Source organism: Panicum virgatum, chromosome 7N (genome assembly GCF_016808335.1).
Source record: "Panicum virgatum strain AP13 chromosome 7N, P.virgatum_v5, whole genome shotgun sequence".
NCBI classification, from domain to species: domain Eukaryota; kingdom Viridiplantae; phylum Streptophyta; class Magnoliopsida; order Poales; family Poaceae; genus Panicum; species Panicum virgatum.
This window is the reverse complement of record NC_053151.1, coordinates 24,683,710-24,697,174: the sequence shown is the minus strand read 5'-3', so window position 1 is coordinate 24,697,174 and position 13,465 is coordinate 24,683,710. Positions and strand designations below refer to the sequence as shown.

At 46.5% G+C, this 13,465-nt stretch overlaps 1 protein-coding gene across 2 annotated transcripts; it reads left to right on the top strand.

Moving 5' to 3' along the window:
• Positions 1-188: 188 nt before the first annotated feature.
• LOC120682256 (putative disease resistance protein At1g50180) lies at positions 189-7,826 on the top strand. 2 transcript variants are annotated; one of them, XM_039964081.1, is made up of 4 exons: positions 191-1,392; positions 1,888-2,661; positions 5,620-6,404; positions 6,860-7,026. In XM_039964081.1, exons 1-4 carry the CDS (start codon positions 304-306, stop codon positions 6,882-6,884), a joined length of 2,673 nt encoding a protein of 890 aa, XP_039820015.1. In that variant the 5' UTR covers positions 191-303; the 3' UTR covers positions 6,885-7,026. The 2 variants fall into 2 exon arrangements, with proteins under 2 accessions (XP_039820014.1, XP_039820015.1); XM_039964080.1 differs by having other exon boundaries at positions 189-1,392; positions 5,620-7,826.
• Positions 7,827-13,465: the final 5,639 nt, after the last annotated feature.

Sequence of the window (13,465 nt, the reverse complement as noted above, 5' to 3'; positions counted from 1 at the left end):
CCCGACGGGCGGGACGTGGCTTGTCGGTCCCAGTGCCAGTGACAGTCGACGAGCTCGTGTCCGTGGGAGCAGGTCCCCGTGCGCTTTCTGTGACGCGCGGTCCATGCGCTCGGCGATCGGCGTTCAGACAGAGACGACGGGGCATCTCTGGTCACTGCGGTCGAGGTTAATTAACAGCTATTGTGGGGACTGGGGAGGCAGGCACTCGGTCGTAGATGCTCTTTCGATCCCAGCGCAACCCAAACCCACAGATCTGAGCTTCTGACTTGCGAGCACGGCGAGCTCGCGCTAGCCGGCGGCGAGATGGAGGCGACGGCGGTGAGCATCGGGAAGGCCGTGCTGAATGGCGCGCTGGGCTACGCCAAGTCCAAGGCCGCGGAGGAGATGGCGCTGCAGCTCGGCGTCGAGGACGACGTCAGCTTCATCACCGACGAGCTGGAGATGATGCAGTCCTTCCTCATGGCGGCCGACGAGGAGAGGGCCCAGACCAAGGTGCTCACCACCTGGGTGAAGCATGTCCGGGACGCGAGCTACAACGTCGAGGACAACCTTGTGGATTTTGAGATCCACGCGGGGCGAGAGAAGCCTCCTATTCTGGGCTGTGTTCCACGGAACATGCGCCACCGTCGCCGCATTGCCAAGGAGGTGAAGAAGCTCAAGGCCAAGGTGGAGGACGTCAGCAACAGGAACCTGCGCTACCGACTCATCAAGGATGGCGCTGGAGGCTCCAAGCCCGGTAGCGTCGGGGTCGAGCAGGGCGGCACTGCTGGGGATGTGACGTCTATGTTTGGCATTGATGAAGCATGGCGTCAGGCCATGGAGCCAAAGAAGCTAAAGATGGACCTTAGCCAACTAATCACCAGTGCAGAGGTGGACCTTCGAGTGATTGCGGTGTGGGGAACAAATTCTGATCTCGGGAAGACATCTGAAATATCAAAGGTCTTTGATGACCCAGATGTAAAGAAAAAGTTTGGATGCACTGCTTGGTTGAGACTGATGCGGCCTTTTGATCAAAAGGGATTCCTCCAGAGCATTGTGAGGCAGTTCTATGTAAATTCTTCTCAAGTGCAGCAACCTGGTATTGCTCAAGAAGAAACAGTTGTTGGAGCAGATGTTCTAATGAAGATGGAGAAGATGGAGCAGATTGATCTGGTCCGTGAATTTTGTGCACATGTGAGCAGTAACAACTACCTGATTGTGATTGATGACCTTTCGACAATAGACGAGTGGCATTGTATCAAAACCTATTTCCCTGACAAGAAGAACCGAAGCAGAATTGTTGTTGCCACGCAAAAAATTGAAATTGCCAGCTTGTGTACGGAGCAACCATATCAAGCGTCTGAACTAAAGCAGTTATCATCGGATCAGATTCTTTATGTGTTCCACAAGAAGGTAAAATCAATCATTGTATTATAGTATCCACTCCTTTGGCTAACGCCTAAGTGATGTATGTCTTTATTTATCATTTTGCGGAACTATCCGTTGAAAACTAATACTTCAGTCGTGTGATACTTTAGGGATTCTATGTTTGGGTCACCTTGGTGAAATTGTTGAGGGGGATTCTTTATTGGATTAAGTGCAATTCAATTGTAGGTTACAATATAGTTCAAAATTGCACAAAACTTTATACATCCCAAGAAAATATCACTGGCCTAAACACACTAAATTGTTGATATGATCATCCTAAAAGTTCATTGTGCAAGTTTTAATAGGGCAAATTTCTTTAATATTTTACGCAAACATGTTTTTTTTTCTATCCAAACAAATGTATGTATGTTATCTTGCAGTAATCTTCGTACCTGTAATTTTGTACATGTTTTCAATTCAAATTAGAAGTGTCAATGCATAAAAATTTAAAAAAACTATTTCTCATGCATGCATGTTCAGGTTGAGAAGTCTGAAATGGATTCTAGTGAGCCCATCTCTGTGTCAACAGCTGCGACTACTGTAGGAAGCTCATTGATGTCCACCAATGAGAATGTGAATGAGATACAGGAGGAAGGGGGGCAACAACCACAGGGTATGGGTAGCGGAAATGCTTTGTCCACCACCTCAGCAGTTGAAAAAATGAAGCTTGATCGCAGCAACACGATAGTCATCCCTGAAGACGTTATTGTTGGGCGATCGACAGAAAAACAAAAGGTCATCAATTCAGTTGGTCAGCCAAACGACAACACTAGTAGCTTGAAGGTGATCTCTGTTTGGGGAATGGGTGGTATTGGAAAAACTACTCTTGTGAGGACTGTCTACCGAAGCCAACAGCTTGGCGGATGGAAACGTGCTTGGGCTACTGCACTGCGTCCTTTTAGTCCTGATGCACTTCTTCGAAATCTTTGTTTGCAGCTCCTAATAGGTATCCAAGAAGATTCAATGGCTGATGGAGATACACAAAAGAAGAAGAATGTTGGAACAATGGGTTTCCAAGATATGATTATTGAATTATCGCAACTTCTTGAGAAGCAAAAGTGCCTGATTGTTCTGGATGATCTATCTTCCAATCAGGAATGGGATTCCATTAAAGATTACTTGGCAAAAGCTAGACGAGTCATACTCACCACGAGGGAAAAAACTGTCGCCAAACATTGTTCCGGTGATGATAGGAATATGCACTGCCTTAATGGCCTTGAAGATGATGCAGCATTTGAGCTGTTCAAAAAGAAGGTACTTCAGAATCTACTGTTTTTTTATTCCCTGTTCACTCCAAATTTTATTATAATGTTTCAAAAAATTGAAAGCATTATTATTTTCTTTATAAATTTTTAAGGAAGCAGAATAAAAAATGCAGTCACTTTTCTTTTATGCACCATATTAACGTTAAACTTTATATAGTTGGCCATTAATATTTCGTACTTATAAAAAGTGCAACTTCAGCTAGTAATGAGATGGAAATTGATTTTTTTACTATTGTTTTGTGTTTGTTCTAACATGTTTTATTTTATCGAATGTAAGGGTGCCTCGTACTTTTTTATAAAAAAAATGAGGATCCTTAAGCAAAGAATAAAAAACTAGTTGCATACATGCATTCATTTGCGTGTCTATATGCATACACGCATCTGTGTGTCTCACCCGCTGTTAGCTATTGCGATGCATGCATAGTATTATTTTATTGAATTGATGCTCTCGTGATTTTTAACATGTGTAACGATTACGAGCCATCATGCGCATTATATTGTACAATAGTCACCTACATGTATACATTTTATGATTTTTAAGATATGCTAAACAACAAAGACCGGTATATCTCTCTTCTTTCCATTAACATGTACACGGTTTGCCTATGTGTACACTTCTTTGGGTGCCTATATGTATATTTTTAAAATTGGAATAATGGATGCATACATGCCATCCTAATATGTATATTCCATTGGCACAAAAATTAAATAAATGTTGCATTGATACATGCACATATCAACTAGTGTCGGTATCAAGGTCGATTTGAGTTGTATCCTACTGAGCTAAATCAATCCAACTGTCTCGCATACATCTTTGATCTAACAAATTAATTTGGTGCCACCTGATGCCATGCCACGATAGCTAGTCGCATTAACTCTGCTGCGTGTTCGAGAGAGAGAGAGAGAGGCTTGCCTCAGAAACGGTAGGCATCAATAAGCGTGTATGTATGCGTAGAGATATGGGGTTGTTTAATTTATTACATTATAGATTTATCTCCAACTAATTCTCTCTGTTGTTTTAAGAATCACAAAATATTTGAGGTTTACGGAGCACTTCTGATAATTTAAGAATATAACATTCTAATTTATGGTAACAGAGCTTAAATGGTGATCGCACATATGTATTGTGCAAGTGACACTTCTGGTTTTCGAAATTGACCACATGCCATCGAAATTCATTTTTTACCATCCGGCACAATTAATTATTTGCTAATGTACTAAGTTGATTTTTTGCTCGATGCCATTGAAAGCCAAATTTTTTTCTCATACCACTCCGTCACATGCCCTCTGTTTAGCCTCTGAAACGAACCGCTCCGTGCTACAGCCCACTACACAAAGGGTGGAGCCGGTGGAGCTGGAAAAGATGGCTCCTCCAGCTCCGTGCTTACACTAAGTTTAAAATAGGCTCATGAAAAGAATTATTGATCGGAAGTTGTAGAGTATCTTTTTTGCTAACATAGCTTAAAAGTAATATTTTATAATATTTTCAAAAGTAACATATTTGCATTGGAAGCGATTATTGATTTTCTGTTTGCTTTAGATAACTTTTAAAGGCATAGTTGAAAGTAATTTTCTAATAGCTTAGTAACAATAATCCAACCATTAGGAGAAATTAATGTGGAAAAATTGCAAAAGCACCCTTCAAGTCAGTGGGGTTTTCAAATCCTTACAGTCTCTCGCCCATAAGTCCTGTTTGTTTTGGTTCCCCCTGTGCTCATTGACTCAATGATACAGAGATGTTGTGTGCCCTCTATTGTGGCTTACATTGACCTGCATATCATTAGAAGGTGGTAGAGAGGTTTTAGGCTGAAGGCACTATATCAAAGCTCACCTAGATGTAGAAATCACAAAAGACAATGGTGGTAGTTGAATTTACAAAAGATGGGCATATCGCAACCGTGGCCATCTAATACTCCCAGAAAACTCCTAGCGAGCTTGTCATAGTGATTTTAGGATGGAGAGAGGCTGTAGAGACCACGGTGGATGTTCAATCGGATTTGAGATGCACGTGGGTTTTGGCAAAAAAAAAAAACCCTTTGACTTGTAGGTTTTTTCTTTTTACAATTTTCACCAAAAATATCAAATTTAGGTACCCTTTTGTCTCAAATACTTATAATCGTCACAAATTATTACATGGAAATGTATCATATATATCCATATGAAAGTGTACTATTATTTAAATATGTTCCATATGTTGATGTTTATGGTCTCACTACTAACAGAACCTTTTATTTTTAAAGAAAAAAGCCTCCTTATTCATCCATATTAAAATTTATGACATTCCAACATCTTCGACTTCCATGTTTGTGTTTGGGAAATAACTTCCTATTTAGTAAAAATCTAAACATGTTTTGGATTTTATGCTACACAAAATTGAAGTGAAGTTCTTTACTGGAGAACATCTTTTGGGGACGATTTATTGGGGAACAAGTTGGGCTTAAACTGTGTAATGAGCACAATTAAATCTCACATGATTAATTGTATTAACTTCAACTTCAAGAGGTGAACTCAAAAAATATACTCCCTCCGCCCCGCAAAGAGTATCACTCTAGGATTTTTTAAGGAGGGAAATAACTTGTAACCCCTATTTGTTGTGTGCTACTTGTATGTAAAATTGGCGCACGCAGCATGTAATTGTGTGGTGTATAGCACCATGCAACTTGTTTTGCCATGCAATTGGCCATCTTGCACCAAAATACGTCATCATAATGATTTTTTTTTGTCTTGGGAATGTATGCATTTTTAATTGGCTTGTCCATCTCAAATGGTCGAATCCCTAGAGTGAAACTCATTGTGGGGAAAAAAAATTAGAATCCCAAAATGACACTCTTTGCAGGACAGAAGGAGTAACAAATTAAACAACACTAATGTCGTAGTAGTTCCAATGTAGCATTCATTGTTCTTTAATGTGAGTTCCTAACCACCTTGATTTACATGAATTGTTCAGGTATTTAAGGATGCTAGAAGTTTTGATTTGCACCCTGGTATGCTGGATCAAGCTAACCTTATCCTAAAGAAATGTGATGGACTCCCCCTTGCAATATCGACTATAGGTGGCTATCTAGCAAATAAGCCTAAAACTGCAATGGAGTGGAGAAAGTTAAACGAAGGCTTAAGCGCCGAGCTGGAGATAAATCCTGAGTTAAAGATGATAAAAGCAGTCCTTATGCGGAGCTATGATGGCCTGCCATATGGTCTAAAATCTAGTTTCTTGTACTTGTCTATTTTCCCAGAAGACCATATAATCCAGCGTAAACGTGTGGTGAGGAGATGGATTGCCGAAGGTTATTCAAGAGAGATGCAACACATGGCAGCCGAGCAAGTAGCAGGCAAGCAGTTTGATGAGCTTCTTGACCGGAGTATGATCCTACCTTTGGAAGCAAGAACTCCTGGAAGCATTGACTCTTGCCAGCTCCATGACCTCATCCGTGAAATCTGCGTGTCAAAGGCAAGGGAGGACAATCTTGTTTTTACACTAGAGGAAGGATGTAGCTTGGGCGGTGTACAAGGAGCAATACGCCACCTTGCCATAAGTAGCAACTGGAAGAGAGACAAAGAGGTGATGCAGAGGATGCTGGACTTGTCACATATACGGTCATTAACTGTGTTTGGTGAGTGGAGATCATTTTTCATATGCAGTAAGATGAGGTTCGTGCGAGTGCTGGATTTGGAGGACACCGTAGGACTCAGGGATCATCACCTTGGTCAAATTGGGGAGCTCCTTCACCTAAGGTACCTTTCTCTGCGTGGATGTATGAGTATCTGTGAATTACCAGATTCGTTCGCAAATTTGAGGCAGCTGCAGATGCTCGACATCAGAGGTACACGCATATGGAGATTGCCAGTAGGTGTCACCAAGCTTCAGAAGCTGCAATACCTTCATGCATCTGGTTTGTCATTTCGTACTGGTGATACAATACAGGATGACATATTTTTTATGTACAGAATTCTCATATTTAGGGATGTCATATTTAGGGCGTACAGACGTCTCATACAAGGTGCCCCATGTGTTTGTTGTGTATATGCTCTTTCCGCATGCAATCTACTCCGCGCAATGGGCCATCTTGTCTGGAGACCGCAGCGGCTAGAGCATCATTTGGGAAGGACCGGAACACATGTTTTGGAGGAGGGTGTGAGTAGGCATGACATATGCAACTTACACTGCTACTTTATGACGTTTAATGCAGAATTTCACAAGCTATATGGCATTAAAGTCCCGAGAGGGATTTCCAAATTGAAGGCCTTGCACACACTACGTGACATCAATGTTGCATGGGGAAATGCTACGATTCAAGAGCTCGGAGGGCTCACTCAGCTGCGTAAGCTTGGAGTGGTCGGAGTCAGCCAGATGAACAACGGCAAGTTTTGGCCTGCAATTGCTGAACACAATCAACTTCGGTCTCTATATGTAGGTTGTGAAGGTAGCAATTCTCCTAATATTGAGTTATTAGATGATTGCTTGGGCGGAAATTCGATGCCACCAAAATGCCTTGAGAGCCTCAAGATGCGCGGCAAGTTAATCAAGGTAACAGAATGGGTCCATTGGCTTCAGAACCTATCAAAGCTTCAGCTTCAGGGTACACAACTGAATCAAGAAGCCTTAGATGCCATTGGGAAGCTACCAAATCTTGTGGTTCTGCGTCTGAGGAGTTGGTCAATCTTGGGGTCTAAGCTCTGCTTCCCAGGCCCATCTTTCCCGAGTCTCTTGGTGCTGGAGCTTAATGAATACCTCGAATTGTTGAAATTTGAGCGAAACGCAACGCCTAAGCTCGAGGTGTTACAGGCAACCGAGCGGTGCAACCGTTATTCGATGGAAGTTTCTGGGCTAGAGTTTCTCTCGAGATTCGGCTGGATATTGGTCCTGTCAAGGACTTGGTGCAGAGCAAACTTGCAGGGTACTCAAACAATGTTACCCTCAAGATGCTGTAACCGAGATGTTGGAGTTCACATCGACCTCAAGCTGTCACGCGGCAACCTCTTACATTGCTGTACTGCCCCTTATATTTTCCTTTGTTTTCGTGCATATCAATATCATACTGTACGCTGAGTTGGTCATCTAACAAAACCGATTGTATTGCACGATCAGATAAACACATTCATTTGTCGATCTGAAGATAGACACATTCGTGCATGCTACAAATATTTGGTTACTGATTCTTCATCTCACGATTAATTAAGTAAAAGGCCCTGTTGCTGCGCACGTGTCTGTACACTGATATGCCGTTTCGCTGCTGCATGAATGCGTCATCAAACTATAACTTGCTATTGAGCAGCGAGTAGTACTATATTTGCCTGCGCAATAGTAGTACACAGTGCACATGTTGCTGCTGCAGGGTGTGTCACTCCAAATACCAAGAGTGTCACCTCTATTATACCATGATCTACTCTTCTTAAGCGGAAATGTACCAAACTGGTACGAGCCTCCGTGTTTCCAAGCTGCTGCTCTTCTCACATGAACACGAGGGCACGAGGCCACACAACAATCAGCAACGGAAGCAGACAGAGCCAGCCACGCGGAAACAGAGCAGAGGGCGAGATGAGTAGAGGACGCGGCCACAGGGCCATGGCTGAGCTCGCAGGTCAACTCTCCCACGACGGCGTGCCTACGATCGAGGGAGCGGCGTCCACGCCCGTGTAATGGCAACTTTGTGCACGCTGTGGGTTGGGTCTGAGTACGTCTGCACTTGGATCGATTTGCGACCAAAGCATCCGCTGCACGTGACAGAGCCATCAACGCACTTCAGCGTCATGAACACACTAGGCTGCTGCCGCGGGAGGATGGGATTTGCCTACACGATGTGACTGATATGCTCCCATACAATACAAGTGTGTGTGCACTTGAAAGCCTGGTGTTCGCCTCGTTTGTCCGGTCGGTCTCGTGGGCGGCCATGAGTGACGGAGCAGATAAAGTTAGCGTTCATCAAGGTCGCACACGGAATATGTGTAGGAGCGAGACCAAGAAAAGCTCCATCCATCGGAGGCCAAGCACAAACGAGGAGTGCGTGGCGTGCCACAGCCCACAGCCACGGCGAACGGCTTCTGGTGCCGCGACATCGCCCGTGGCCAGGCGCAGCGCGTGTCCGGGCCGTCGCCGAGGCCGCCGTCGCCCGCGTGACCCCGCTGATCGGGTACACCAAGGCGGACCAGCGCCTGCGCCACGCCGACGAGGGACGACCGCGCCAGCGACACGCTCGGCTGCGTCCGCCAAGTCTTCGCCACGGGGGAGGACGCAGACACGCGCGTGGGAGACATAAATGCCACTAGTATGTTTGCCCGTCCAAGCTGGGCTAGATAGTGGGGTGAGCTGACGTGACGCGGTCGAGAGGGAACCGGGCGTGTTGGGTTGGTCTCCGTCACATGGGTCTGATGGGGAACGTTCCCCTTTCCCGACGGTCGCGTCCTTCTCTCCGTTAGCGAAAGGACGAGCACCCGAGGGGAGCAGGCAGGCAAAGTCCAAAGCAGGGGGACCTGGACCACCACCACCGGGCACCGGCAGCATGACCCGTCTCAAAAGAAGGCCGGCCGGTTGCAAATCATGCGCCAAGACCTTTTTTTTCTTTGCCCCTCTTCCATTCCATGGTCCATGGGACTCGTTCGAGCGATCTTGCTAGCCTTAGATTTTTCTTTCTTTTTCTTTGCAGAAGAAGATAAAGGTAGTGCTTGATCTTGCTAGTGACCTTTTCTAGAAGGATCGATACTGGAAAGTAGAGACTCTTTCGGTCCTGGCGCGGACTTTTCTGGAAAGATGTGGAGAAGTTGGGCATCGGGAGACCACCAATACGCGTCTCCTTGCCCATCCACGAAGATACCGACCACCCTTCGCGGATGGGGAAGCATTTGCACGCAATATATTCCTCAACAATGTCTCGGGTCCTGAAGACCTTCGACACCTTGCAGAGCATCGCAACATGGGCCTTCGCCTCTTCCGTCCCTTTGTCCACTTCCACAGACGGAGGCTGCTCCCTGAGCAAACCGATCTCCTTCACCACCAGAGGGTGCGTCGCTTCGACGAGGGGGACCTTGTGGTAGAACCACATTGTCGGCCATTTCCCCCACTTGTTGCGGTAGGCGACGACGGGGCTTGGAACAGTATATGGAAAGTGAAGGTATACACACCAAATTGGGGCTCTGCCTCCGACGTCCCATCGCCCGACTTCACAAACACTGTCTTCGGCTGAAAGTGGCATCGGAAGAGGCGAGCGAAGCCTATAGCGATCGGCTTCAGCTTGCAGGTCTTCGTCAACCACATGTAGAGATTGAGCCGAACGAAGGAGGTCGGTGTCATCTGATGTGTGTACACGTCAAAAAGCTTAAAAAATTCCACCACCACCGGATCAAGAGGAAAACGAAGGCCAGCGATGAAGAAATCACAAAAGATCACAACTTCGTCAGGTTGGGGCTTCGCCTCAGTTTCCCCGGCCGGAGGAGCACGCACGAAGCCGACCTCGAGGACACCCCGCCTCTCCATGTTTTCGATCATAGCTTGCATCATGTAGCTCTTCCCAAGGACACAGGTCGGAGGGAATCGAACTCGTTCGCGTGGCACCATATCCCCGGAAGAGGCCATCGTGAACAAAGTAGAAGACAACGGCAAAGCAGGCGACGGAATATGAAAGCACAAGCGAAGAGGGGCTTGGGGGCTGAGGCGCTGAGAGCGTGAGTTCTCGACCCCCCCGGGGGGTCAGATTATATAGTGCCGGCCGCCCGCCCCCTGGTGCCGGGGAGCACGCGCCCACGAGGTAAAACATCGGTTTTGCCCTCGCCCCGCGCGAAGGAAGCCGAATCGACACAGGGGCACCAGCATCTTTTCCCAGGAATCTTAACCATCTCATCTTTTCAATTTCATTATTCTACTTTTTAATCTTTTCCTTGAAAAATCCAAAAAAGTTATCTAACCTCACCAGCGGTGAAGCTGGCATCTTTCTCTCTATCTTCGTGACACTACAGGTATTCAGGTCGCCCTCGCACGCTCGCCCGCCCGAAGGGTGGCGCTTGAGGAAGCGTTTCACGCGCCAAGGTGTCGAGCCTTCGGGTGCCCCGAGGGACACCTGCAGCCTCGAGGGGCTACTATTGGGGGAGCCACCTTCGGACGAAGGTGCGGCGACCTGAAGACCCGAAGACTGAGGACGGGACGATCGCGCGCGCTCTGGCCGGCGAAGGCCATGGAGTGAAGCGTCTGCGGCGAAGGCCACCGAGCGAAGACCACCGAGGAAGACCCCATGTCTGGGCGTAAAGGACGACCCTGATCCGGCTTGGCAGCGAAGTGGAGCTAGCGAAGGGCGAAGAGCGAAGGGTGGCCGAGCGAAGGGGCATGAAAGACTTGAATAGCGAAGGTCGAGCCCGAAGGCCCGGCGGGAGACGTTCGGTAGAGAAGGTCTCGAAGTCATAAGGAGGCCCACTTGTCGGTCCAGCTGTAATCTAGTATCCTGGCTGTTGATGTAATATTACCTGGGAACCCACGGAATATTCAGTAATTGTGGTGGTTGAAGGGCAGTACGGGGAATTTACACCAGCGGGTAGTTGAGCCGCTAGCTACAAATACCCCCGTAACTGCTAGTGATGGGACATTGAATGCATAGTGATCTCACTTGTGCCTTAATTTTCGTGCTGCTGTCGTGGTCGTTACTATTTACTTGAGGCTTCGCCCTCGTCGAACCGGGCTGTTGTGATACTCCTTCGTCCCGAAGGATATCCTACACCAACACATGGGTCTGATGGGGAACGTCCCCCTTTCCCAATGGTCGCGTCCTTCTCTCCGTTAGCGAAAGGACGAGCACCCGAGGGGAGCAGGCAGGCAGAGTCCAAAGCAGGGGGACCTGGACCACCACCACCGGGCACCGGCAGCGTGTGACCCGTCTCAAAAGAAGGCTGGCCGGTTGCAAATCATGCGCCAAGACCTTTTTTTTTCTTTGCCACTCTTCCATTCCATGGTCCATGAGACTCGATCGATCGATCTTGCTAACCTTAGATTTTTCTTTGCAGAACAAGATAAAGGTAGTGCTTGATCTTGCTAGTGACCTTTTCTAGAAGAATCGATACTGGAAAGTAGAGAGTCTTTCGGTCCTGCCGCGGACTTTTTCTAGAAGGTTCCAGCGCTGGGTTCTCTAGAAGATCCGCAGTGTAGTGGTTCGGGCTATAGATTGTCAAAGGAGACGAGTTGCATGTGGGGTAACTCCCCATGTAACTGATCACTCCTACTTCGTAGGAGATCCAAAAGGATCACCACTGGGTTCGTGCAGCTTTGGGATGCGGTGGAGAGCTTAGAGCAACAATGCCATCTTGCGAAGAACAAACTCTTCACATGGTTGCTGTACTCGAGTCAGAAATTGTAGTAGTAATGTGGCAGAACCAACTGAATTATCCCGGCTCAAATGCGCTGGCCATCACCATAAAGACAACACCGACACAAACGCACTTCAAACGGAACAATTCTTGGTCTGTCGGGTAACGTCCCGATACAACCACCGGTTCTTGGATCGAACAAGCATACCCCGCACGAAGGCGAGTCCAGAGATATTACAACCACATATTTTACAACACGAGCATAATAGTTATTACAAACCAGTTCAAAACATTATTACAGATCCAAACTCAGTAAAACATTATACAAGACATAAGTTTAAAGTTTAGAGTTGAAAAGCAGCGAAAAGAAAACATGACGGCTACAACACGTCGCAAAAGTATACCAAGCTAGCCCAAGCAAGGTATCACTCGTCAGGGTCATTGCAGATCGAAGACGGATCCCATTCTACGGACCAGCCAGGAGGCAAAGAGCAGGGCCAAGACAGACTAGCGATCTGGTCCTCAAAACTCATACCTGAAAAAGGTTTCAACAGCAAGGCTGAGTATTCTAATACTCAGCAAGATTTTACCGTCAACGGGTATACTTAGCCCACCTAGCTAGACTATGTAGGGTTTTGTAAGGCTCTGGTTTCCTTTTGCTGAAAAGCAATAAAGAGTAGGTCCTTACTTCACATTTTAGCTTTCCATATTCTTGAGAGACCGAAAAGACGACCAGAGGGGGGGGGGGGGGTGAATGGGAGCCGATCAAAATTTCTTTCGAAATTGATCCGTCGGCCAATATCCCGAAAATCACCACAAACCCTCAAACCTAGGATATGAGAGAATAGCTATGGACTAGCTATCTCTTTGCAAAACGCCCTAGGAAACTAAGCGAGAGATATCGCGGAAGCAAACACGAAAAACTAGCAAAAAACAGCCAGCCAGCAGCCCATCGGTTAGACCGGTCGTGGGCACCGGTCAGACCGGTTCAGGGCACCGGTCAGACCGGTCCTTCCCAGACAGCCCGAAATTCAACCTCCAAAAGATGAATCTTGAGCAAACGATGTCCAAATCCAACGAAACTTGGAGGATACCTTCACAACTGTCCCGTGAACATATCCCCAAGAGATCTCTCCCAAAAGATCAAAGGAACTTGAGAATTCAAGGGATGATCAAAGAGGATTGGCGTTTTCTCAAGAACGTGAAAAACTCCAATTCGTGAGAACTAGCGATTCCAGGGGGTTTGGCACTAGGCTAGATGGATAAGAATCATCACAACGAGTCCAGCAAAACACAAATCCAAGGCCTTGACTCCTCCAAACACAAAACACACCAAAAGAGGAGAATTCAAGCCCAAAACGCAAACCTTGAGAAGGGAGAAAGGGGAGGATGAAATTCCAGCACACAAGTGATGAACTTAACACGATTTCATTCAAGAATTTCAGAGGTCATCACCTATACAAAGCTAGAGCCTACCACCCTATCATCCACCCTCTTGATTGGTTTGATTA